The 24,381-nt window shown below is 48.8% G+C and overlaps 1 protein-coding gene and 1 pseudogene across 3 annotated transcripts in view; both read left to right on the top strand.

Moving 5' to 3' along the window:
* Positions 1 to 985: 985 nt before the first annotated feature.
* Positions 986 to 3,757, top strand: LOC107544740 (NADH dehydrogenase [ubiquinone] 1 beta subcomplex subunit 5, mitochondrial pseudogene; annotated as a pseudogene).
* A 1,907-nt stretch (positions 3,758 to 5,664) lies between these two features.
* Positions 5,665 to 24,381, top strand: part of GGA2 (golgi associated, gamma adaptin ear containing, ARF binding protein 2) — a 32,305-nt gene continuing 13,588 nt past the window's right edge. Inside the window, exons 1-9 of one of the 3 annotated variants that reach the window (XM_087815835.1) lie at positions 5,665 to 5,758; positions 13,439 to 13,523; positions 14,285 to 14,360; positions 15,081 to 15,179; positions 17,084 to 17,207; positions 18,191 to 18,294; positions 19,497 to 19,577; positions 20,103 to 20,240; positions 23,663 to 23,744. In XM_087815835.1, coding sequence (XP_087671961.1) covers positions 5,665 to 5,758; positions 13,439 to 13,523; positions 14,285 to 14,360; positions 15,081 to 15,179; positions 17,084 to 17,207; positions 18,191 to 18,294; positions 19,497 to 19,577; positions 20,103 to 20,240; positions 23,663 to 23,744 — 883 coding nt within the window. Of the gene's footprint in view, positions 5,759 to 10,664; positions 11,101 to 13,237; positions 13,524 to 14,284; positions 14,361 to 15,080; positions 15,180 to 17,083; positions 17,208 to 18,190; positions 18,295 to 19,496; positions 19,578 to 20,102; positions 20,241 to 23,662; positions 23,745 to 24,381 lie in introns of those variants that run through there. The other 2 variants (XM_016222678.2, XM_016222679.2) reach the window with 2 other exon arrangements.

Here is a 24,381-nt window from a genome sequence, read left to right as displayed (position 1 = left end):
TAACGATGATTAAAATGTTTTTCTACCTACTTAAAAAAAATTTTGGATCTCTTGGATCCAAAGGGCAGGACCTCCAGCTGGACCTTACAAGAGACTGGAATCTGTACCTAGAAGCCTATTAGGACACAAGGCACTCATTTTTGTCCCTCAGCCTGCAGCTTTCTGACATCCCTGTGTGTCTGCTCCCCTCATCGTCCTGAGAGCTGGCTTCCTCTCTCTCTCTGCACCTGGCCAGCATTGCCCCAGCCCTAAAGCTGAACCATCTCCTATACTGCAGTGAAATAATTAGTTCTATTTCCAACTTCCTGGGAGAGAATCTGATTCACCTAACTTGGGTCAGCTGCCTACTCCTGGCCCAATCAACTGGCCAGTGGGACAGAGCCAGTAGTCACATCCTGGCTGCAGTGGACTTCTAGTGACTGTGACTACAGTAAAACTCTGTGAAGGGACTAAATCAGGTGAGGGGTGTCCATTAAAGCTGAAGGGCCGTTATATAATAAAGTAGGTTTTCTGTATTCATATGCTAAAAAATTGACAAATTGCCCTAGCTGATTTGGTGCAGTGGTTAGAGCGTCAAACCGGTCAACTGAAGGATCTCAGGTTCGATTCTGGTCAAGGGCACGTACCTTGGTTGCAGGCTTGATCCCTAGCCCCCGTCGGGGCGTGTGCTGAAGGCAACCAATTGATGTGTCTCTCTCACATCAATGTTTCTCCCTGTCTCCCTTCCATTCTCTCTGAAAAGCAATGGAAAAAATACCCTTGATTGAGGGTTAAAAATAAAAAGTATGTGTGAAAAGTTTAATTTCACAGAAAGTTTTCTATGTATGTTACTGTAATTTTAAATTTATACTGAATAGGTCTAGTAAATGCACACATTCACCAGTCACGGCGAGGACACATGCACACAGCACATCAACATCCACTGGCTCCTGTTAAAACTGCTGCAGAAAGTCATGCCTGACAGCAGAACCAATGACCTCGTGCGATGTGGTGTGATGACGTGCTAATCATTCACCGAACATTCTTTTTGAGCGGTGACTCTTGGATTTAAATATGTAGATGCCCGGCTGGGCATGGCTTAGTGGTCGAGTGTCGACCTAGGATCCAGGCGATCTGGGTTCCATTCCTGGTCAGGGCACATGACAGGGTTCTGAGCTCGATCAATGACTCTGTCATCATTGATGTTTCTCTCTCTCCCTCTCTCTCCCTTCTTCTCTCTGAAATCAATAAAGATAATTAAAATATATATTAAAAATAATAATGTGTAGACTATAGTAGATATGTAATATTTATTATTATTATTTTTAATCCTTACCTGAGGATATTTTTTCCCATTGCTTTACAGAGAGGGGGAGAGAGGGGGACAAAACATCGATTGGTTGCTTCCTGGACCCACCAACTGGGGCCAGGGATGGAGCCTGCAACTGAGGTACATGCCCTTGGCTGTGAATTGAACCCGGGATCCTTCAGTCCAAGGGCCAGTGCCCTAACCACTGAGCCAAACTGGCTAGGGCTGTAATATTTATGTTGGTGAAATTACTACAGTGTTTTTTCCAACATACTGCCTATTCCCTAAAATGTGTTAAAAATAACAGTGAAGACCTGGCCAGTGTGACTCAGTGATTAGAGCTTTGGCCTGTGAACCAAAGGGTTTCAGGTTTGATTCCAGGTCAAGGGCATTTGCCTGGGTTGCAGGGTTTTTTTTGTTTGTTTGTTTTTAAATATATCTTTATTGATTTCAGAGAGAGGAAAGAAGAGGGAGAGAAAGAGATAGAAACATCAATGATGAGAGAGTCATTGATCAGCTGCCTCCTGCATGCCCCTGACTGGGGATGTAGCCTGCAACCTGGGCATGTGCCCTGACCGGGAATCGAACCCGGATTGCCTGGATCCTAGGTTGACACTCAACCGCTGAGCCACGCCCAGCCGGGCTGGGTTGCAGGTTTGATCCCTGGCCTTGGTCAAGGCGTGCAGAAGGCAGCCAGTCAAGGTGTCTCATATCAATGTTTCTCTCTCTCTCCCCCCTTTCCTCCCTACCTTCCACTCTCAAAATCAATGGATAAAATATCCTCATGTGAGAGTTAACAAAAAAGACTTTGATATGCCTTTAAAAAAATAATTGAATTAATAAAAAAATCTGTTATTTTCATTATTAGTAAATCTTGGTTAAAAGCATTTTAAAATTAACACATTGTTAATTTTCACATGACATATGGACCCAAAATTTTGTCCATTAAATCTGAAGTCCATCAAATCAAGGGTTTGCTGTCTTCTCTTTCCCGAAAATGATCGCTTTTCTATAGCCAGATTTGGAATCTCAGTCATGATGCCTATATTCTACTTTATTTCTTTCCTAATACTTAGTACCATATAAAGTTATGTAGTGTGTTTATACATGTTTACTGTCTATTTTACTCTAAAGGATATAAGATTAAGACTGGCGGGAAGTTTTTCTTATTCTTAGGTATCATGGTGGCACCTAACACATGACCTTGACACACAGCAGGGAGTCAAGTAAAGATCTCAGGATGGCCTGACTGGACCATGCTTCGATGTGGGGGCTTTCTTTTCTTTTCTTTTTTTGATAAATCATTATTGATTTTGGAGAGAGGAAGGGAGAGGGAAAGATAGAAACATCAATGATGAGAGTCATTGATTAGCTGCCTCCTGCACACCCCCGACTGGATCAAGCCCCCAACCCAGGCATGTGCCCTGACCGGGAATCGAACCGCATGATCTCCCGGATCCTAAGTCAACGCTCAACTGCTGAGCCATGCCCGGCCCGCTGCGGGCTTTCTTACACCTGGCTTTCCAAAGGCTATTGCTCTTGTGAGACACAATGGAGACCACAGGAAAAGACCTTTTGTTATCAAACCTCCTGGATTCTATGACAGGAATTTTTTTGAACTTACTGAAATTCTACATTATGTTGACTCAGATTCCAGTAGCAATTGGCATAGCTGGTGAGTGTGTTCATGGTGAAGCGGAGCTAGCAGAAGTTCCAGAAGCTGTGTATCCCAGACACTGGGAATGTTTCAAGCACCCTGTATCAAGATGGATTGCCGCACTCTCTACTGTGGTCCTGAAAATTATGGACAATGGCCAGCCTTCAGATTGAAGCTGAAGAGGCTGAATTATGGTTCAAGGAGCTGGAAATACGGAGACTAATACACATAAGAGGCGATGATCCCTGGGTTCAATATCCAAACATCGATAAGGAGGTTATTGGTCATTCTCCAAAAGCAAGTCCCAACAACTAATTTTTTATTTCTCTAAATACGAAGGTATATTATGGGAAAGTTAAGTAATAAATGTATTCTGTATTTTTGCTCAGAGTGACGAATAAAAGATCCTCTTCCATTGCTCTATTTAAAAAAAAAAGTCACAGAGCTCTGGCTGGGTAGCTCAGTTGGTTTGAGTATTGCCCCCATATGATAAGGTTGTGGGTTTGATCCCTGGTCAGGGCCCATATAAGAGCCAACCAATGAATACATAAATAAGTGGAACAATAAATCCTTGTTTCTCTCCCTTTCTCTTTCTCCAAAATCAGTAAATAAAAGGTCTTCCTTAAAAAAAGAAAGTCACAGAGGTAGAAGTAAGCCATAGAAGAAGGGAGCTGGCTGGGCTTCATGGACTCTACAGAGGCAAATAAAGGGCCCTTGGAGCTTAGAAAAAAGACAAAGAAAACATGCCTGGGGGAAAGAGATGGGAGAAGGCGAGGAGAAAGGCTCCTGTGTGCTCCAGAGAGTGTGCCCGGGGAAGGAAGAGGGTGGAAAAGGCTTGGGCTTGTTGGGGGCGCACGTGGGGCGGTGGTGCACCAGGTCCTTCATTTTAAGGGGTTTTATCTGTTTTCCAAAGGTGAGGATTTTAGGGGAGGGCTCAGGGGAGGTGCTCAAAAGAATATTCATCAGCTTTCCAGGTGTGTCCTTTCATGGTTGTGGTCTCCACTGATTGGTTGGCACGTTGGGGAGGCTGTTATTAGGCAATATAGCTGGTCCTGAGGCAGCCATGGCTTCACTTAGCTTCCTTTGGTTTTGCTGCTTTTCTCGGCTTGGAGCTGAAACACAACTGAGGCCTAAATGTTATCTCTAGTTTTACCAAAACTCTGTCAACAGACCCTAGGTTTTGTTCCTAAGATTACTTGCCGTGGGTCAGAACCTCACTGTCCTGAGGGCTTAATGCCTAAGGTGAGTCATTGTGCAAGAGCTTGTATTGGAGTCCTAAGAGGCTATTCTCTGGCCCCCTAGTTCCTCCTCTGAGGGGGTCTACCACAAGACTAACCACAGGCCAGGGGAGGAAAGGTTGGGGGGTCTGAACCACATGACCAACTTTATGCTAGGGCACAAAAGGTCACCTGCAATACTTGTTTTCCCCGTTTTGCCCCTTGCTAGGCAGCCGAGCTTGCCACCCTGGTGACCTGTACCTGGCCTCTCCTTCCTACTCCGCTCAGGTCTGTCTGACTGCCTACTCTATCACTGAAAGCTCACCATCCAGGAATGAGAGCCAGTTCATGGCCCATACAACGTAAGTGGAAAGCAGAGGAGAACTTTGCAGGAAGGGCTGTGCAAGCACACAAGAGGGGACATAGGAAGGCCACAGGGGTGACAAGGCAGGTCTATCTGAAACCAAAGTCCATGCACCCAACTGATACCCTGAACTCTTGAACCACTTCCTTAACACCAACTATGTTAGAAATGAGCAGAGCAGGGAAAATGGGCCAGGTACAGAAACTCACCAGGGCAGAAAGCCCTGGATGCCTAGCAAGGGTCACATTCTAGGCACTGGGGGTATAGGAAAGTGTACAAAGCAAAGTCCCGGCTTACATTATTGGGGTGAAACAGGTAATGGAGTCTAGGGGATTTGTGCTTCAAAGGAAAATTATGCATGGTCTAGACAGCATGCCATTCCACCGCGTCTCAGAGATGTCTCACAACTCCTTAGTTGTAGGTAACTGACAACCAGGCAAACAGTTCTTGCCTAGAGACATGCAAATGAGTTCTGTCCACTGGATGAACACCCCGCACTGCTGGTAGAGCAGCTTGTTTTGTGTCCACCTGCGCATTGTTGCAACATTCCTTTATTCTGTATATATCTGCCCCTTTGTCTGACTTATCTTTTGAACGGATAACAGCTTGGTTTCTGCATTTAATTAAAATATTTCACATGTGTTAATTTCATAATGTATGAGAACTATGACTTTTTGGGAGGGATTATCCTTTAACAAGATAAGTAAACATCTAGTTGATAGTGTAGTGTGTTCCGGAGAAAATAAAGCGGGTACGGAGGGGAGCGGGCATGCCCTAGAGAAGGTGCTCAGGAAAGCCCTCCAGAATAGCAGTGCTGAAAGAACGATTCCTCATCCGAAATTCAAATCTAAGGGGGCGCGTCCTGTGTTACCCGGCAGGCCGGCTCTGCAGGACCCCAGCGCCCCGGCCCTGCGAGGCGGGCTGGACGCGCTTCGACCCCCGGCTGGGGACCGGGACCTCGCGGAGGCAGAGCCCCGCCCAGCGTCCGCGCGGGGGCGGGGCCCGACTGGTGGGCGTGTCCGCCGAGGCCCCGCCCCTGGCGCGCGGGCGCGCGCCTGCCGCGTCGGCGTCCGGTGCGAGCCAGTCGGCGGCGGCCTGGCGCTGGGGCGGCCGCGGGCCGGGCGGCTGCGCGGGTGCTATGGCGGCAACGGCGGCGGCAGCAGGGGCGGGGGCGGTGGCCCCGTCGGCCGAGGGGCCCCCGGGGCGGGCGGCGGCGCTGGAACTGTGGCTCAGTGAGTAGCCGGCCGGCCCTGGCCGCGGGCCCGCGCCCCACGTGCGGCCTGGCGTCCGTGTCCCGCGGCCTTTCTTCTGAGGCGCGCCGGGTGGGGACTGGGTCGAGGGGTCCGGGGTCCCCGGGCGCGGGCGGGTCCCGGAGCGGAAGCCTTCACCGAACGGCTGACGTTGCCGAGCCTTTCGCGCCAGCACTGTGCCGGAGGCCGGTTTCGGCCGCTGGTCACCCTCGCATAGACCCGGAGGCGGCTTCCATCGTGCGCCGTGTTCGGAGGCGGGGACGTGTAGGCTCCCGGGGACCCGGTCCTGCCAGACGCGCAGCTGCCTGCGCTCCTGGCAGCTGGGAAGGAGCTCTGCTGCCGTCTTTCATGTGAAAACAAGTCCTTTTCTCCGTGCGGGTGTCCCAGTGGCAGCCTGCTCGTGTGCAGCGTCGCCTCCTGTGAGCCCGCCGCCAGGCCCGGGGAGCGGAGGTAGTGTCCGGCCGCCGAGGGAGAGGGAGAGCGAGGGTGAGGGATGTGCGCCGTGCGCTGGCTCTGCTCGTGCTGGGCACGCGTGCCTATCGCAGGTCCTCCTCGCAAAGACAGTTTTTAGTGGGTCCAAGCCTGTAACAACACCTCGTTTATAATGGGCAGGGGGACGCGTTTGTTTAACGGGCGGTAGTAGGAGTTGGTTTGTTTTTCTGGGGACCGTCTCGGCCGAAGTAGCATTTGAGTGGACAGTGGAGGCAACAACATTTCAGACGGGGAACTACTTGTGCAAAAGCTGGGGGACGGGAGGCTGGAGCATTCTGTGAACGAATAGGTCGGTGCTGCTGGAGTGCAAGGCGTAAGAGTCTGGAAAAGAGGCTGCAGGGCTAGTTGGGGCAAGTTCTTCCAGGGGCTTGTATGCAGCAGAAAGTTGATAATTTATCCCGTGACGTGGGGGGAGGGGCGTTGGAGTTCCAGCCAGAGGGTTTGTGATCAAGGACACCAGTTAAAAGCATCCCCTGCAGCCATGTGGAGCTGAATTGGTTAGGGACTTGAGACTTCAAGCAGGAAGAGATTTAAAGCTCTTTGGTGTAGTGTTTTGGGGCTCAAGTAGGACAAAGGTTTTGGGATGGAGAGTAGAAATAATTAGCAGGCACAAACAGCCTTGATGCATTAGAATGGAGGCAAGAGACCTGGAGGAACGGGGTGGATCCCAGGTTTCAGGCTGGGGTAACTGGTTCCTTACATATGCTTCACCTGTCAGCTGGTTTAGGAGGGAGGAGACATTTGAATTGTGGAGTTTGAGGTGGTTTTGGCACAGTGAGAGAGATGCTCTCTAGGTAGTTGGTCGGCCCCAGATTGGGTAAGAGCTGGAGTCAGCTTGGGAGTCTTCAGTTCATTGGCAGTGAGCTTGTTTAGGGAGGCTGTGAATATTAAGAAGGGCAGGACTTGCAGAGGGCGCATGGAGAACCTCAACATTTAAGAAGCAGATAGGAAAAGCAGCCTGAAGGCGGAAGGAGAAGCAGACATGGGGGTGGGGGTGGGGGTGGGGACTGGAACTGGTGGAAGGTCGGAACAGAAAGTAGATTAGGAGGCGATGGAGAACAGTAGACTTAGGCTGGAGTTGCAAAAAGATCAAGTGGGCTGGATTAGAGGACAGCAGACGCTGACCCACTGGACCTGCTGGTCCACTCGCTCATTGACTACTGATGGGTGGAAGAGATAAGAGGGAAAGTGACTGCCCAAGGCAGTTCTTCAGCTCTAGCTGTTTTAGACCTGTGTAGTCCCAAAGTTGTTACATCTTTTGTTTTTTCAGATAGGGCTGGACCTACATTTTTATGTGAAATCTTCTGTTTTTAAAAGCTGGCAACTATGCCCTGGCCGGGTAGCTCAGTTGGTTGGAGCATTGTCCCAGTGTGCCAAGGTTGTGGGTTTGATCCCTGGTCAGGGCACATACAACAGTCAACCAATGTATGCATCAATAAGTGGAACAACAGGTCCATGTTTCTCTCTCCCCTTCTCCCTTTCTCGCTCTCTCTCACTCTCCCTCTCCTACCCTTACCCTGTCTGCCTCCCTCTCCCTTTCTCTCTTTCTAAAATCAATAACCAAAACATTTTTTTGTTGTTAATCCTCACCAGAGGATATTTTTTCTATTGCTTTTCAGAGAGAGTGGAAGGGCAGAAGGGAGGGGAGAGAGAGAGAAAGAGAGAAACATTGATGTGAGAGAGACACATTGATTGGTTGCCTCCCTCACATGCCCAGACTGGGGGCAGGGATCGAACCCCAAACCCCTTGGTGCTCATCCCAACGCTCTAATCAATGAGCACCCCAGCCAGGGAAATAATGAAAGCATTTTAAAAAAGAAAAGCTGACACCTACTTTGAAATATGAAGTTTGTAGGCCAGGCAGAATTAATTTGTGGGGAGGTATAGCCTCTGTCCACGAGCCTCCCACCCTTTTTAAATGGTGTTTGAATATGAAATGGAGGGGAGAGGGTAGCCAGAGGGAATTCAGATGTAAAGGAGAGAGGCACCAGTGAGCCCCTCTCTACTTGATGTTCCTTTGGGGAAACTTTCTCCTGAATTCTAGGTACGATGTTTAAGCCATTGCAGAGATGCTAGAGCAGAAGGGGTGACACAGATAGGACGGGCACCTTTTGTTTTTCTCAGTATCTGGGGAAAGAGAAAGATGATTGCACACGCAAATAAGTTTGTCAGTAACACCCCCATTCCCAGCCCCCAGTGAGTGTTAGGGGCTGAGCAGGTTTGAGGAAGGTGAGGATGTCTGGGAGTGGCTAATGAGAGAACCAGAGGGGGCCCACCTGGACACTTGGGAACAAGGCTTCTCAGTTTCAGTGCTGCTGATATTTTGGGCCTTATATACTGTGTTGTGGGGGCCTGTCCTGTGCATTATAGCTGTTCAGTGGAATCCCTGGTCTCTACCCACTAGATACTAATAACACACACCCTTTTTTCAGTCAACCAAAAATGTCTCCAGACATTGTCAGATGTCCCTTTGGGGAGAGAGGCAGGATCACTTGATTCCTCCCACACCCCACCTAGTAGGAGCAGAGAAGGTAAACTAAGGTTAAACCAGATTTGCTGGGAGGTGGGGGTGGGGCACTGGGGGTGGTACAGTGGAAGGGGGTCTGGGAGGGTGTAAGGTTGAAAAGGCAAGGACAGCAGTATTGTTGACGGAATGCACTATAAATCTAGGCTGGATGGAGGAGGAAGTCACTTTAGATTGGCCTAAGGACTGCTGAGCTCTGGTCCCTGACAGACCTTGCCTCATCGAGCAAGGCAGCTGTGTATCCGTGATACACGTCTAGTAAAAACATGTCCCTCTTAGGGTCATAAGGATCAAAGGAATTAATATATATGAAGCACTTAGAGTAGTGCCTGGCACACAGGAATGTTAGCTATTATTATCATTAGTCTTTTTAGTTGTGAGTGACAGAAAATGAACTCATAGGATTACCAAAAAAAGGAAAACCTAGAATTGGGAAGGAATAGTTTCCCAAAGGATCATCAGGAAGCTCACAATTTAAAAATATAGCAACTTGTGTGCATTCTAGAGCTTCCCTCTCACATGGGTTATTTTGGTCAGTGTTTCACATGACTGCATATGTAACTGCCGAATTCCTGTTACTGAAAAGCCCCAGACACCCCATTGTGTGGGTGTACTATGGCTTGACTAACCAGTCCCTGGTAGTGAACATCTTAGGTTGTTTACAGTCTCCTGCTATTAAAGCAGACCGGGCCCTCTGGGTCTCTGGAATTCTAGCTAGCCCTGGTAGTTCGGTCAGGGAGGCAGTACCTTAAAGTTGGTGCTAAGTGAATCCCTTCCAGCTGGACCTACTCCCAGGTGGTGAGCCCTGCCTTTTTTCCAGCCTCACTTTTATGCCTCCTTTGGGGATCAGGAGTGTCTGGATTACAATCTCTTTATATTCTTGGAGCTTCTCCTCTTATCATGGAGCCCATTCTCTTATCATGGAGCCCAGCATGGAATATACCTGTGGTGGGTCTTGGGCTTTCAGCATGTGCGTGTTGAATGACTGCTGGACTGGAGGAGTCAGCGTGCACCTCCTGCAGAAGGGTCCCCGGCTGTGCAGTGCAATGAACTGTTGATGGATTGAATTCCAAATGCTCCTTAAGGTGACTGCTGTCCCGCAGCCTCAGGGCTCCCCTATAGCACAGGCTGCTCCTAGTGGGTGGAGGCATGCCCCTGGCATTTGGGTGGCAGCTGGTGGGAGATGATTTTGCTTCTGAATTAGTTACTCTAGGATGAGCCATTTCACTCACAGTTGGGGTTCTCAGCAGTTTTCTTTCTTTTTAAAAATGTATATTTTAATTGATTTTAGAGGTTTAGAGAGAAAGGAAGGGAGAGGAGGGAAAAGAGAGAAACATCGATGTGAGAAATACCTGTGGGCCACCCCCTGAACGCACCCCAACCAGGGATCAAATCCGCAATCCGGGCATGTGCCCTGACTGGAAACTAAACTGGAGATCCCTGGTACACAGGGTGATGTTCAACCAACTGAGCCACACTGGCCAGGGCTCAGCAGTTCTCTTAATACCTCTCATCCTGCAGCCTACTTGGAATGCCCACACACCTTGCTTTTATTAAACAAATCTATGGCAGTAGTGTTATTTGTCTTGCCCAAGTGCCAGCTAAATAAACCACCTTGGTCCCAGGGGTAGCCATTCTCAGTGCCCTGATGGGGCTATCATGGTCCTGAGAAGCAGCGAAGGGGTTCTGTGAGTTTCTCCCTCCCCATGCCTGCTCAGGCCCCTGGCCACTCCTTGGAGCATTGGCATCAGCAGACCTGGACAGTTGCTTTGGCCCAGTCAGACCCAGCTGCTGTGCTCTGGGGGCCGTGTTCTTTGGAGCTCCTCCAGGTTCTGAAGTATCTGGGCAGCCTGAGATTACGTGTTGGGGGACCCATTTGTTTCAGAACTGGAATGGCCACCTCCTGGAGTCAGCAATATGTTCAGCTACTGGCCAAACTGCATAGCAAAGATGAATCATTCACTCATTTAGTAAATAAATGTGCCAATGACTGCTATAGGTCCTGGAAGGTGAGTAAGATGGACCTTCTACCTTAGGGAGCTGGTAACTTAGTGACAAGAAAGTCAGGGAAACTAGTTCTCAAAGACATCCTACCTTTATCAAGGAACTGAAGACTTTATTGTGAGGGATGTCTGGGCCCTGGAGTCAGGCAGACCTGGGACTGAATTATTGTTTCTGTCGTTTTCTAGCTTTGTGGCCTGGCAGGTTTCTTCACTTGTAAAGTGGTGAGTAACAGGACCAACCTCAACTGTTCTGAGGATAAGAGAAGGCATGATTGGAAAACGCTCTGCATGGTGTCCAGTTCACAGTAAGCTCTTTAAGAAGGCAGCTGTGACTGTTGTTGCTGTTATTTGGGGTTATAGCAAATATAACTCGAGTGAGTCCTCATGATACAAATAACAAAGAAACACTCACACTTTGTAGATCTTCCAGCTTGCTTGGCCTTGGGAAAGGATTTGGCACATAACAGCCTCACAGAAGTTTCTTTTTCTTTCTCTGGAAAAGCTGGTGCCTGTAGATAGTCTTTTTCACCTGGCCTTTGGAGGCCAGGGGCTGGAACTTCCGGTGAGCTGGGCCTGCTGCTGTTCTCTGCCCTTAGGTCCATCACCTGTGGAGTGCTGATGCCTTTGAGGTGTCAACCTTGACCTTGTAGTGAACTGAAACCTCTTGAAGCTTAAATGGTGGGGGATTATTTTAGATGACTCACACCTTCTTAATCAGGTTTTCTGATAATCACTGCTTTAAATAATTTATTTCATGAGTAACTTATGTTGTGCTTATGGCTAAGGCATTGTACTAAGCTCTGCTGGGATATATGGCTTCTAGCTTTAAGAATTTTATTCCCTATACATATAATAAGGCATGTCCATATTTTTAAGGGGAAAGGCTGAGGCTGTGTATTATAATAAAGGATAAGATTAGCTATCCTTTATTGATTACTTAATATTTGCTCTGTACTGATCACTTTAGACACTATCCTCTGTAAATCCCATGACTATCCCATGAGGAGGGTACTATTTTCCTGACTTTATAGTTGAGGAAACAGGCTCAGAGAGCCCAAGGACATGTGCATCATAAGGGATGGAGTTAGCAATCTGTCATAAAATGGAGCAGGTAGAATGTGGGCCTTCAGAGAGGAAGAGCCGGCTCTGCTTTCTGCGGTGGGGGAGAGACCCAGGATTTCTTTATGAAGAAGGACCGTTTGAATCAGGACTCAAGGGTGGAGAGGATTCAAGGAACGTGGGGAGGAGTATATGGAAATGGATAATCAATTCTTTCTCTCTCCTTTGTCACCTTTTTCACTTAACGTGTGGCCCCTGGGTGGGAATATGGGTGATTCCACGTCCTTTAAGTCTCACTGTTGCTCTGGGGAGACATATGACTTCCACATGTGCCTGTAGTCAGGAAATGTTAAACTTGTCGGCCGCTGAGTTTTGAGTAATCAGAAGGGAGGAGAATTAGTAGGGGCCGGAACAGTAGGGGAGGAGGCTTTGGGAGGAGATGGAAATTCAGATGGTCCTTGAACATCAATTCATCAGAAATCTGACCCGGAGAATTGGCCTGTTTGCAGAGCTTCGCTGTCAGACCAGTAAGCTACTAGTTGGAGAGGCTAGTAGGCCTGGATGGGCTGGACAGTGGGGATTAGGGGAGTGTTATGTAGATGGTCTCAGCGACTCCTTTGTGTGAGAATGTGACCTGGTTCAGTCTGGGGATGGGGACACAAGTGGGCGTCCTTGTTGGGCTACTGGACAGGTTTTCTCGGCAATAGCAGTGGGAGGAGAGGGAGAAGCTGCTACCATCCAGCACCAGGAAACATACATACAAGCCCTTATTCCAGGGAGTCGAGCATTGCCCCCTCCCTCAGTCTCCTGTCAGGCTTCTAATCATCCACCTGCTCCACGTATCTCCTGCCCCTGGCTGTACCCTGATGCCCTTCGATGCTCAGTGTCCTCAGATTTCACCCAAGTATGAGTATTTGGGTGGGGCACCCTAGTATGGTTGGATCTGGGTCCCTGGGAATGTGTATGGTAGCTAAGAGGGACAGCACTACGAGGAGCGAAGGTGAGGAGATGTCGTCAGGTCAGATTGGACAAGCCACCAACACTTAGAATCTTCTTATATAGGACGGTCAGGGAGGGTTTCAGTAAGCCCAGGCTTAGATTTAGGGGTGTTGCTTTTGAGGGGATGGTGAGATGACCAAGTGGAGCCACTTGGAGCCTCGGTATATTCTGTCCTTCTGTCACAAAGCTAAGAAATTTACAAGTGGCCTCCCAGGTGCTGGCCTCTGACTGTCCTCATTGCAGGGCCATTGGGGAGGAGGGGAGTGTTACGAAGGTGGTCTCAGCGACTCCCTGTTGAGGAACGTGCAGAAGGCCCACGTAGGCTGACCCCTACACCAGAAATGTAACCCCTTTCAGGTCAATAGCTTGTCTGCAAATACTCACTGAGGCTGTGTCAGTGCTGGCCACTGCCTGCGGTGGCAACAGCACAGGTATGTCCTGTCTCTTTCGGCTGTTGCCTGTTGGGTCTGATCCCCTAGAGGTGTGATGTCATAGCCCTTGGCTGTCATATTTATTTTAGGGGGAAGAAATGTATGTTTCTTTTTATTATGCTTTCTGTAATTTTATCTTTTATTAATTTGACAGATAAAGCCACAGACCCAAGCATGTCAGAACAGGATTGGTCAGCTATCCAGAATTTCTGTGACCAGGTGAACACTGATCCCAATGGGTAAGGTGACCTTCACACTGGACTCTGGGGCCCCTCAAATCAAGTGCATGCCATTTTGTCTTGGGACTGTTACAACAGTTAGGCTTTCTTTTTTCTTCTCCACAATTTACTGAGAACATTTTTTTTAGAGATAGCTCATTCACATGTTTTGTTTTTTTAAACAAATGAATAGTGAGTTTGTAACTGGCAGTTATTTAAAAAATTTTTAAATGGCATTAAGAAACACTCGTACTCAGGAGACCTGAATGTTATGGATAGAAGGTAGCAGTGTGAAAGAGCTTGGTGTACTCGCCATAATTTAAATGTAACCTTTCTTTAGAAGAATGAGGAAAAGGGCAAGATTGTGTTGAATTCTGTTTCCAAAGCACCTGGATAGGAGCTGAAGAATCCAGATGTTTAATCTGAGTATTTCTGACTATTTAGCATTTGGAAATGGGCAGACAGTTTGATCATATTGTCTAGTGTTTATTGGACAACAGACGAGGTCTGTGCTACTCATGACCCGGCTACCATAGGCCTGGGCCTGACTGCTCAGCTTGGAGCTTTGAAGTGGGTGGGCTGGGGAGGTTGGTGTGTCTGGACAGCAGTAGCTGGAGGAAGGGTAGGTGGGGGTTGGAACCCTTCAGAGGCTTGTGCATGGGCTGTGTGCCAGTCACATTCCACCTCTTCTGTGGGACCGAACTCCTGGACGGGAGGTGGCTTTATGGAGCATGCTTAGCCAGATTGTCCACCCAGAGCCCAGTGTCTTTGTTTTCTCTTAGCCCAACCCATGCGCCCTGGCTGCTGGCCCACAAGATCCAATCTCCACAAGAGAAAGAAGCTCTTTATGCCTTAACGGTGAGTTTGGCCTTTAGCCTTACTTCTGCCCTGAGCCAGAGAGAGCTGGACCTACTCCCATTTTGGTGTGGCAGGGAGCCTCAGAGGAGCATCCTTACTGGCCTCAGAGAGGCTGGGCTCCGATTGCCCATCCTAGGTCTGCTTCTGGAGAGCTGTGCCGAGCCTGCTTTGGGAGGAAGAAAAAGGTTTTATTTCCTTAGTTCTTTATAGACCAGAGCTGACAAATTAAGTCCTACAGGGCCAGACTGGTGACACAGTGAGTGAGCCATTGAGTGAGGACCAGAATTCTACAGAGCACTCGCTCAGTCAGTAGAGGGTGACTGCAGTGTAGCCTTGGCTGACAATTGCCAGCCGTGAGTTTGGGCCCATAGTTGCTAGAACTTCCTGCTGGGGACTTGTGGCTTAGCATTTCGTGGGCCTTACATACTGGATGTCACCTCTGAGAAGGAGGGATTCACCTGCCCAAAGGTTCTTCTTAAAAGGTTGGGTGACCTCAGGGTACACAGCCCACTGAGCTGTTTGCTGGGCACAAACCTGTCAGATACAGCAAGATCAAATAGGTGCTTTTAAAAAATCTGAAAATGTTACCCTTTCTCCCAAACTCCAGTGTCCTCATAGACCTGAGTAAACACTAGCTCTGGTTCCAGCAAATGCTCAGATTTCAGGCGAGCCTGGAGCCAGTGGTTTTCTCATTCTTGTGGGAGTCCTGTGTCTGTGCAGGTGCTGGAGATGTGTGTGAACCACTGCGGAGAGAAGTTCCATAGTGAGGTGGCCAAGTTCCGCTTCCTGAATGAGCTGATCAAAGTGCTATCCCCAAAGGTGAGTGCCCTGGTCTTGGCCCTGCTTACTGTACTGCGCCTGGCCCAGCCTTCAGACTCATGCCACCTGCTTGTGTCCAGAGGCAGGCCTGTTCCTGGACAGACACTGCAGCCTGTCTCAGGCTTGTGAGGGAGTCAAGAGAGGAGGCCCTGTATGGGACAGCTTTCTTCTCCAAGGTCTAGGACAACCTTGCTGATTCCTGTCCTCCATTGTTAGCATCATTAAATGATTCTCCCTTTAAAATTGGCCTGTGGCCCAGCCTGAGTGGCTTGGTTGGTTTAGCGTCGTCCTGTGCACCAAAACATTGCCAGTTCGATTCTTGGTCAGGGCACATAGCTGGGTTGCAGGTTCAGTCCAGGTTGGGGAAGGCAACAGATCGATGTTTCTCTCTCTTTCCCTCTTCTCTCTCTAAAGTCAATTAAAATTTATTTATTTATTTATTTATTGATTGATTGATGGCCTTGTGGATGGGCGGCCTAGAAGGGGAGAGGAACTCTAGCTTGGAGCACAGGTTTCCTAATAGATAGCAAGAGATGCCAGGTGTAGCCCAGCCGGTGTTGGCCAGTGGTTGAGCGTTTCCCATGCACTAAGAGGTCACTGGTTCAATTCCTGGTCAGGGCACACACCCAGGTTTTAGGCTCCGTTCCCAGTCCGGCGGGGCGGGGCATGTAGGAGGCAGCCAATCAATGTTTCTCTCTCATATTGATGTTTCTCTATCCTTCTCTGCCCCTCTCTCTAAAAAGAAATAAAAACATATTTTTTTTAAAAAGAGATATGTCAGGTATGGCTTTTAGTTTCATACCATTTCTTTTTTTTTTTCATACCATTTCTTGCCTTGTCCTCTGCACCTTTCCTCCTGGCACCTGTCTGAGCTCTGTCATTCTCAGGTAACTGACATGGATGGAGCCTTTTCTTGTTGCTTCCCAACAACAGTTCTCTGATACCAACTGTGTGTCCTACAGTTTAATTTAGTTCAGTTCTGACACTACCCAGAGTTAGTGCAGACCCTACCTGTTCAGGCCTTAGACATATCTAGACGATGCCTAATTTAGACACCAGCTATTCATCTCCTTGCTCTTCTGCCTGACCGACTACACATTGGGGGTTTCCCATGACCACCTCCACAAGGTTCTGTAATTCACCACAGGAAAGCACTGTGTTGTTGTTATTATAAAGGATACAAATGGAAGAGATACCTAGGCCAGGGTCTTGGGGGGAAGGGGAGCAGAGCTTGCATGCCTTTCCTTATGGTATCCAGGCACCGCACCCTCCTAGCACATCCATGCATTCAATCAGGAAGCTCTGTGAACCTTGTTTCAGAGTTTTTACCTGGGGTTCTAGTATGCAGGCATGATTGATTGAATTTCTGGCCATGTGATTGAACTCACTCTCCAGCCCCTCTTCCCCTCTGGGGGTTGAATGAGGCTGATAGTTCCAACCCTCCAATCACATGGTTGGTCTTTCTGGCATAGTCAACTCCTCCCTTGAAACTAAGTGCTCCCCCCCCCCCCCCCCCCCCCCCCCCGGGATAAGCTTAAACTCAGGTATGGTCCAAGGGGGCTCATTGTGAATAAAGAATCCTGTCAGTCAGGAAATTCCAAGAGTGTTTGAAGCACTGTGCCTGGAACTGGAGACAAAGACCAAATGTATTCTTTTATTATTCCACGCTTGCTCCAGTCAAAAAATGAGTGTCCCCAGTGGCTCTAACTTAGACCACATATGGTGGGTTTTAATTTTAGCTGTGCTGGAGATTGACCCCTTGTGCCAGGCGATTCGACTTCTGGCATGCCTCAGTTCTCAACCAGCCTAGGGCAGCTCTCTCTGGGCCTCAACAGCGTTTCTCTCGGCTGGTGCTCTACTAAGTCCCTTCCAACTCTGTAATTCTCTTTCCTGGTTATTTTCAGTACCTAGGGTCCTGGACCACAGAAAAAGTTAAAGGAAGAATCATTGAAATACTCTTTAGTTGGACAGTCTGGTTTCCAGAAGACATTAAGATCCGAGATGCCTATCAGATGCTGAAGAAACAAGGTCTGGCTCCCATTACTTACACTGTGCTTCCTTTTGCCCAGTACTTACTCCTTTTTGCTTTTTTGTGTGCTTTGTAATTTATTGCTGAAAACTGGACAGTGGAGACGGAGACAAGTAATTTTCAATATCTGGTAGTGGGCACACCTTTCCTTCTGGTGGGCAGAGCTAGCTGGGTTGAGATTGCTATTGCTGTGGTTACCCTCCCTCACCAGACTTCAGATCCCTCCAGTGTTAGCTAGTGTTTAGGGTAGGGGCTGATTTGCTGGAATTTTTCTCAATATCTGCTCCACCTTAGGTACTGAGGTCTTCCTTTACTCAGTACCTCAGAGAGGGTCTTACTCCCTTGCCTTTCCTGACAGGAGGTAGGCCATTATTTCTTGTTACTCAGTGGTGGTGTCTCCATCTTTGCTCTGACTAGGCCTCAGTCTTAGGCAGGCACTGTCCCTGGTCTGAGGACGTAGAGACAGCTAGACACTGACACCGACAGCCCTGGAGGAGGAGAGCCTGTTCCCTCAGAGGTTGTATGTTCTCTTGCAAAGTCGTGAGTTTATATACTGCCCATGCCTTTCTGTGTCCTGTGTGGGAGTGGGGAGTCCATGCTCCCTCTTCCTTGTGATCTGTAGAGTTAGGAACTGGATTCAGGAGGGACTGTTTTCCTGGTCACATACTCAATGTTTTAGGAGTATCAGGGATCCCGCTGTACTTTTTGGACCCTGGGAGGTAGGTACCTGCATAAAGTGATCAGTATTTTTATAGCGTAGAGCCTGCAGAACCTAGCCATAGGCTCTGGTTTGCTCTGACTTAGTCGGCTCTGATGTCTTGGTGCTGGTTCCCTGGGTTCTCTGGAGGGAGGCTGCAGATTGCATCCTGAGTGTATCTGTTAAGGCAATTGACATTGTTTTCCTAGCTGGACATCAGGAACCAGGGTTTGCACGGGATCCTGATGAAATTAGTGTCTTCACTTCATGAATTGCATGTTCTAGGAATCATAAAGCAAGACCCAAAGCTCCCAGTGGATAAAATCTTGCCCCCACCTTCTCCCTGGCCCAGGAGCTCCATCTTTGATGCCGATGAAGAAAAGTCAAAGGTAAGTAGTTTTTCCTTGACCTTGGTGGCCTACCTGGAATCCAATCAGACCCCTTCTTGCAGGAACTCCCTTCCGGTGTCCCTTGAGGTGTCTTCTGAGTGCTGAACCAAAGTGTGAGAGAACGTGTGAGGGAGTTAGCTCTCTGGAGCAGGTTTTTGCGAGTGAGGTAGCATAAGGGTTGTGTGTTTTCTGTGGTATGGATGGTCGGTCATGGGAAAGAATTCGTCATCTGTTGGCTCAACTCTTTTTAATGTCGGTAAGCCTGGTCCTATCCATTTCCCTTCTGTCTCCCAACGTCCTCAGACATCAGTGAGGGGAATGAAGGTAGTCAAAACCCAGGCCAGGACCTGGGATTGCCCTAGAGCATGAGTGGTGGCAGTGCTTTGGGTCATTCCTGGTCTTGGTCACTCACACGTCTGGTTAGTGCAGTACCAGAGCTCCAGGCTGTACATGTGTCTCTCTGTAGTACCCATTGCCTTCCAACTGTGCCTTCCTTTCCTTGGCCCCAGATGTTCAGTGGCCATGGCATACCTGGGGGCAGACAAGCAGGGCTATGCTAGGTTTTGAGCTGACTTTTTCTCTGGTTCCTCTCCTGCTGGTTTCTAACAATTGCAGAGGGTGGAAGGAGCAAGGGAGAAGGTAGGACATGGACTTCTGAAAAAGACAGAAGCTTGGGAAAGCTGCTAACACTCTCTGGGGCTCAGTATCCTCATCTTTCCTGCCATCCATCCAACAAAGATTGAGTGACTCCTATGCCAGGCATTCTGCTGGGCATTGGAAATAAAGTGAACAAGATTGCCAAGCCCTGTCACATCATAGAGTCCAGGGTCCAGGACAACTCCCCACTGTTGACATTTGGGCAAGCTAGTTTTCCTGTTGGGGCTGCCTGTGCATTTGTAGGATGTTTGCAGCACCCCTGGCCTCCACCCACTAGATCCAGTAGCACCCCAATTGTGACAATCAGAGCGTCTCCAGACTTTTCCAAATGTCTCCTGCGGGATATGATCCTCCACCTACTTACCCCACTGAAACGAGTGGTCTGTGGAGACAGTGGTAGTACTTACATCATAGTGTGAGTGCTCAGATTTGCTCGGATAATGCATGTGAAATGTACGAGCTCCTGTGAGTGTCAGCTGATGCCACACACTGGCCATTGGACACTGAGTGGAATAGTTTCACCTACTCTTCTTGTTCACCTGCAGCTTCTGACAAGGCTTCTGAGGAGCAGCCACCCTGAGGATCTGCAGGCTGCAAACCGACTGATCAAGAGTTTGGTCAAGGAGGTGGGCATTTTCCCACTGCGTTCTGCAGAACCAGCCTTGGACAGGGGCTGCACAGTGTCTGTGGGGGTGTGTGTGTGAGGAGGGTGTCAATGCACAGCTATCTGGGGGAGTGGATGGCCTCCTAATCTGGGCTGGGGAACAGCCATGCGCAGCTCCTTGAGGGCTGCAGGGACCACACTATGTGCTTTCCAGGTACTTCTGCCCAGTAGCACAAAGTGGTTCACAGACACTATTTTCTGTCCTGGTCACAGGTATTGCATGGATAGAGTCCAGGTTTGGGAATCTGTTTTTCAGAGGATTAAGGCTGGTGGTACAAAGTAGTGGATCGCCAGTCCCCCAGCTGCATTGTCTTCCCCGGAAACCCTGGGCTTTGAGGGCTCTCCTCACCCGCTGAGTGAGCACTCCATCCAGTCCGTGTTGAGTGACTTCCCTGAGCTCTCCCCAGTGCAGTACCCCCTTCCCACCCCCTGTTCAGGCTTTATCCAGGGCTTCTGCTCTCTCATTGCTATGCTCTTTCTCCCAAAGGAGCAGGAGAAATCAGAGAAGGTGTCCAAGAGAGTCAGTGCCGTGGAGGAAGTGCGGAGCCACGTGAAGGTGCTGCAGGAAATGCTGAGCAGGTACCGCAGGCCAGGGCAGGCCCCACCAGACCAGGAGGCCCTGCAGGTACTCGTCTCTAAATGTAATAAGTAAAGAAGTAAAAAAGACAGGAGTAGCTGAGTATAACCGACATACTAGAAATTGCACACATTTACAGTGTGTTTGCTATGTGTTGACGTGTCCATCTGTGCAGTCATCGTCCCAATCAAGAATTTTATTTTTTTTTCTCACCTGAGGACATATTTTTTTAAATTTTTTTTTAGAGAGAGAAGCATTGCTTGGTAACCTCTTTTATGTGCCCCGACCGGAGATCAAACCCACAATGTAGGTATGTGCCCTGACTGGGAATCGAACCCACAACCTTTGGCACATGGGTGACACTCCAACCAATTGAGCCACCTGGCTAGGGCACAGTCAAGAATTCTTTTTTTTTAAATGTTTTTTATTGATTTCAGACAGAGGAAGGGAGAGGGGGAGAGGGAGGGGGAGGGGGAGGAGAGAGAGAGAGAGAGAGAGAGAGAGAGAGAGAGAGAGAGAGAGAGAAACATCAATGACCGATCGGCTGCCTCCTGCACGCCTCTACTGGGGATCGGGCCTGCAAACCTGGCATGTGCCCTGACAGGAATTAAACCGGCAGCAACCTTTTGGAGCAGGGAACCAAAAGGTTCAGTTGATACCCAACCAACTGAGCCACACTGGACATGCAAAAGGTTTTAATTTTCAAGTTCAATTTGTCTATTTTTTTTCTATTTTTGCTGGTGCTCAGGTGTCCTATCTAAGACACACCAGCCCCTGGTGTAGCAGGCAGGGGATAGTGGCACTGAAATGTCTGAGTCAGCCATTCTTAGTCTCTCTGGAGCTCTGCTCTCTGCCTCTTTTTGTAGGCTGCATCCAGCTTCTGTCTGCATTCTGGCTTTTTATGCTTCTCTGCATAGAAGAGACCCTTCACGTGGTTTACCTGCCCTACCATTTCGCAAAGCTAGCAGAAACAAGCTTGTCTTTCCCAATACCAACTCCTGAGAGAGAATCTGTTTGGCCAGTGTGGCTCATGTACCTGCCTGGGTCAGTGAACAGCCACTGGGATTGGGCAGAGATCTAGAGAGGAATGTGCTGGTCTTTGCTGTTGCTGGAGGAGACTGCACTCAGGAGGGTTGGGGGTTTGGGCCAGGCAGACACTCCAAAGCCAATCTCCCATGGTGAGGTTGTGTTACTGGGGGCTAGCCCTGCCCTTTTTGTGTGCCAGGCCACCTGCAAGCTCTTGGCTCGTGCAGAAAAAAATTCAAGACGAGTTCAGGTGGAAGTGAAAGTTTATTAAAGCTTAGGACAGTGAGCAAAAGAAGGGCCTTGGAGACAGGATTAGGGGTGAGCCCGGGACCAGCTGCTGCTCCCCACTGCTCCCTGGTTGCAAGTCTCATGACGACCCTCAAAGGTCCACACCTGAGGAAAGAGGTGCCTGAGGAAGGAGGTGTGGAGTGCTCAAAGAGCCCAGGCTGGTGATCTCTGTCCTGAGGGTTTTCTCTCTTTTCTGTAGGGCAATTATAGGGCAGGTCCCAGGGAGGATCTCAGTAATATTCATTAGGTTTCAGGTGTGATGCTTAGGATGCTGATGTATTAAAATGAGCATATAATGGGGCCTGGGGTCACTCTCTGGTCATTTTTCCTCCATCTTGCCTTAGTTTGGATCTTACTGGATCCCTGGCTATGGTGATTTAAACCATCTTCTCTTAGGTATTTTTGTTTAGGAAGGATAGGGTCTTGTGGTTTATTAGCTGGCTGTTAATTACTCAGCCGTTTGCTCAGCCATTTGTCTCAGTTTCCTCATTCTACCTGCCAGGGAATTTTCCTGGTTTTTACTAACCTGCCTCAGTTACACCAGAGCCCCTCAGGAGGATCAGCATGTTGGGCTTTTAGATAGAACAGTTTTACCCTGGCCCGTGTGGCTCAGTTGGGCGTTGTGCCTTTATTTCCCCATCAAGCACATGTCTGGGTTGCGGGTTCGTTCCCCATTTGGGGCGTTCTGGGGGCAGCCGATCTATGTTTCTTTCTCACATTGATGTTTCTCTCTCTCTCTCTCCCTCTTTCTCTCAAATCAATAAAAACATACTTTTTAAAAAATGCTTGAAAAAATAGCAGTTTTTCCCCAGGCAAGATAATAACCAGGTACAAGGTAAGAGAGACACAGTTGGAAACCAAAGTTCATCTTTATAATGGATAAAGCTGATGTTGGAAATGTAGCAAATAAATTTTGGCCAGTGGCTTCCTGATACTGAACCCTAGAACCAGGCATGTTTACTGTGTCCTTTCCACTAGGGGTTCCTTCTTTAATACTTATAGCAGGTAGGAGCAGGTCCGAATGTGGGTTTCCGTATAGCAGGTAGAATCAAAAGCAAAGTGGGAGGAAGGGGCTCCTTTCTGCTTCCTCTCCAGAGCCCCCTTCCAGATATGTTATTTCACCAGCACTGGGGGGAGGGCTAGAGTGTTAGCTTAGTTAGTTGAGCTCCCCTGCAGGGAAGGAAACTTGAGATGTGCAGAATCAGTGTCCCTTCAGCAATGTGGATGGTGATGTTGTCTGGAGCACTGTCCCTGTGGTGATCGAGATGAGATTTCCCAGGTGGGGGTAGAGGGATGAGATGTAGTTCCAGGAGAGCCTGTGGTGGGAGTCATGGGAGTGTTGCTGTAAAGGGAATCCTGGCACTGGACAGCAGTTGGATGGGGAGTCACTGCAGGCTTCCATCGGGGGGGTCATCCATTGCAAAACCGTTCTAGGGGGAGCAAGAGAAGGGAGCTTGAAGAAGAGAATGCTGTACACTGACGTAGTGGGTTTTTTCTGAACTAAAGTCTTTTAAAAAAAAAAAATTATTGATTGATTTAGAGAGAGAAACAGAGAAAAATTGATTTGATGTTCTTATGCACTCGTTGGTTGATTATTGTATGTGTCCTGACCCCGGAGGTCGAACCCACATCCTTAGTGTATCGGGACAACGCTCTAACCAGCTGAGCTACCCAGCCAGGGTTGAGCTAAGGTCTTGTCACATTTCAGTTTTTTTTATTTTTATTTTTTTAAATATATTTTTATTGATTTCAGAGAGAGGAAAGAGGGGAGAGAGAGAGAGAGAGGTAGAAACATCAGCGATGAGAGAGTCATTGATCGGCTGCCCCCTGCACGCCCCTGACTGGGGATCGAGCCTGCAACCGGGCATGTGCCTGACTGGGAATTGAACCCTGATTGCCTGGATCTTAGGTCGACACTCAACCGCTGAGCCATGCCTGGCTGGGTGACCTTTTTAACTATTATATTAAACAACTCCCATACAGTAGTGGCCTGAACTATTTCTCACACTGTAGCTGCCCTGTTACTTCAAGCTTGCAGTCAAGAATTTCGGGCTGATCAAGGAGAACTCCTGAGACCCAGACTCTGCTGCGTGCTAACGAAGACCCTGGGCCTTCCTGTGGGTCCTGGGTGTGGTGAACTGAGCTTTGTTTCCCAGGTTGTGTATGAGAGGTGTGAGAAGCTGCGGCCCACCCTGTTCCGGCTGGCGAGTGACACCATTGACGATGACGACGCTCTAGGTAACGTTCTCTTCCTCTCGGCCCAGGAAGCAGCCAGGTGCAAAGCTGGCATGCTCCTTCCCATTGTGCCTCTGTGGTGCCAGGAACAAGGCAGAATGGACTTTAGGGTTTATGGTGATGGGCTCAGGAAGGGCACGGCCTAAGTTGATTTAGAACTGATTTCCAGAAGAATCTAGCCTTAAGCGAGAAATCAGCAGCTGGTCTGAAAGCATAGGAAGGGGAGGACAGTCACCATGTAGAAGGGGCTGAGGGTGGGAGAAGAGAGAGGAGATAGTGCTGATGGCTGAAGAAAGGCTGGACCACCCACAGAGGCCCTTAAACAGCTTCCAGTCGTCATCTTGTAGGTTCCCCCAACCTGAGCCCCTTCAAGGGCCGGGCAGGTAACCTAAGGAGTCAGAGGTAGGGAAAGTGGAGAATTTTTTTTAGGTCCTCATCCAAGGACCTGCTTATTGACTTTAGAGAGAGAGGAAGGTGGGAGAGAGAGAAACATTGATGTGAGTGAGAAATATCAGTCCGTTGCCTTCCTACACATACGCTCAACCCAGCTGGGGATCGAACCCACAACCTAGGTGTGTTTCCTGACTGGGAATAAAACCCTAAACCTTTGGATGTACGGGACGATGCTCCAACCAATTGA

Source organism: Miniopterus natalensis, chromosome 3 (genome assembly GCF_054644295.1).
Source record: "Miniopterus natalensis isolate mMinNat1 chromosome 3, mMinNat1.hap1, whole genome shotgun sequence".
NCBI classification, from domain to species: Eukaryota; Metazoa; Chordata; class Mammalia; order Chiroptera; family Miniopteridae; genus Miniopterus; species Miniopterus natalensis.
This window is presented reverse-complemented; position numbering and strand designations above follow the sequence as displayed.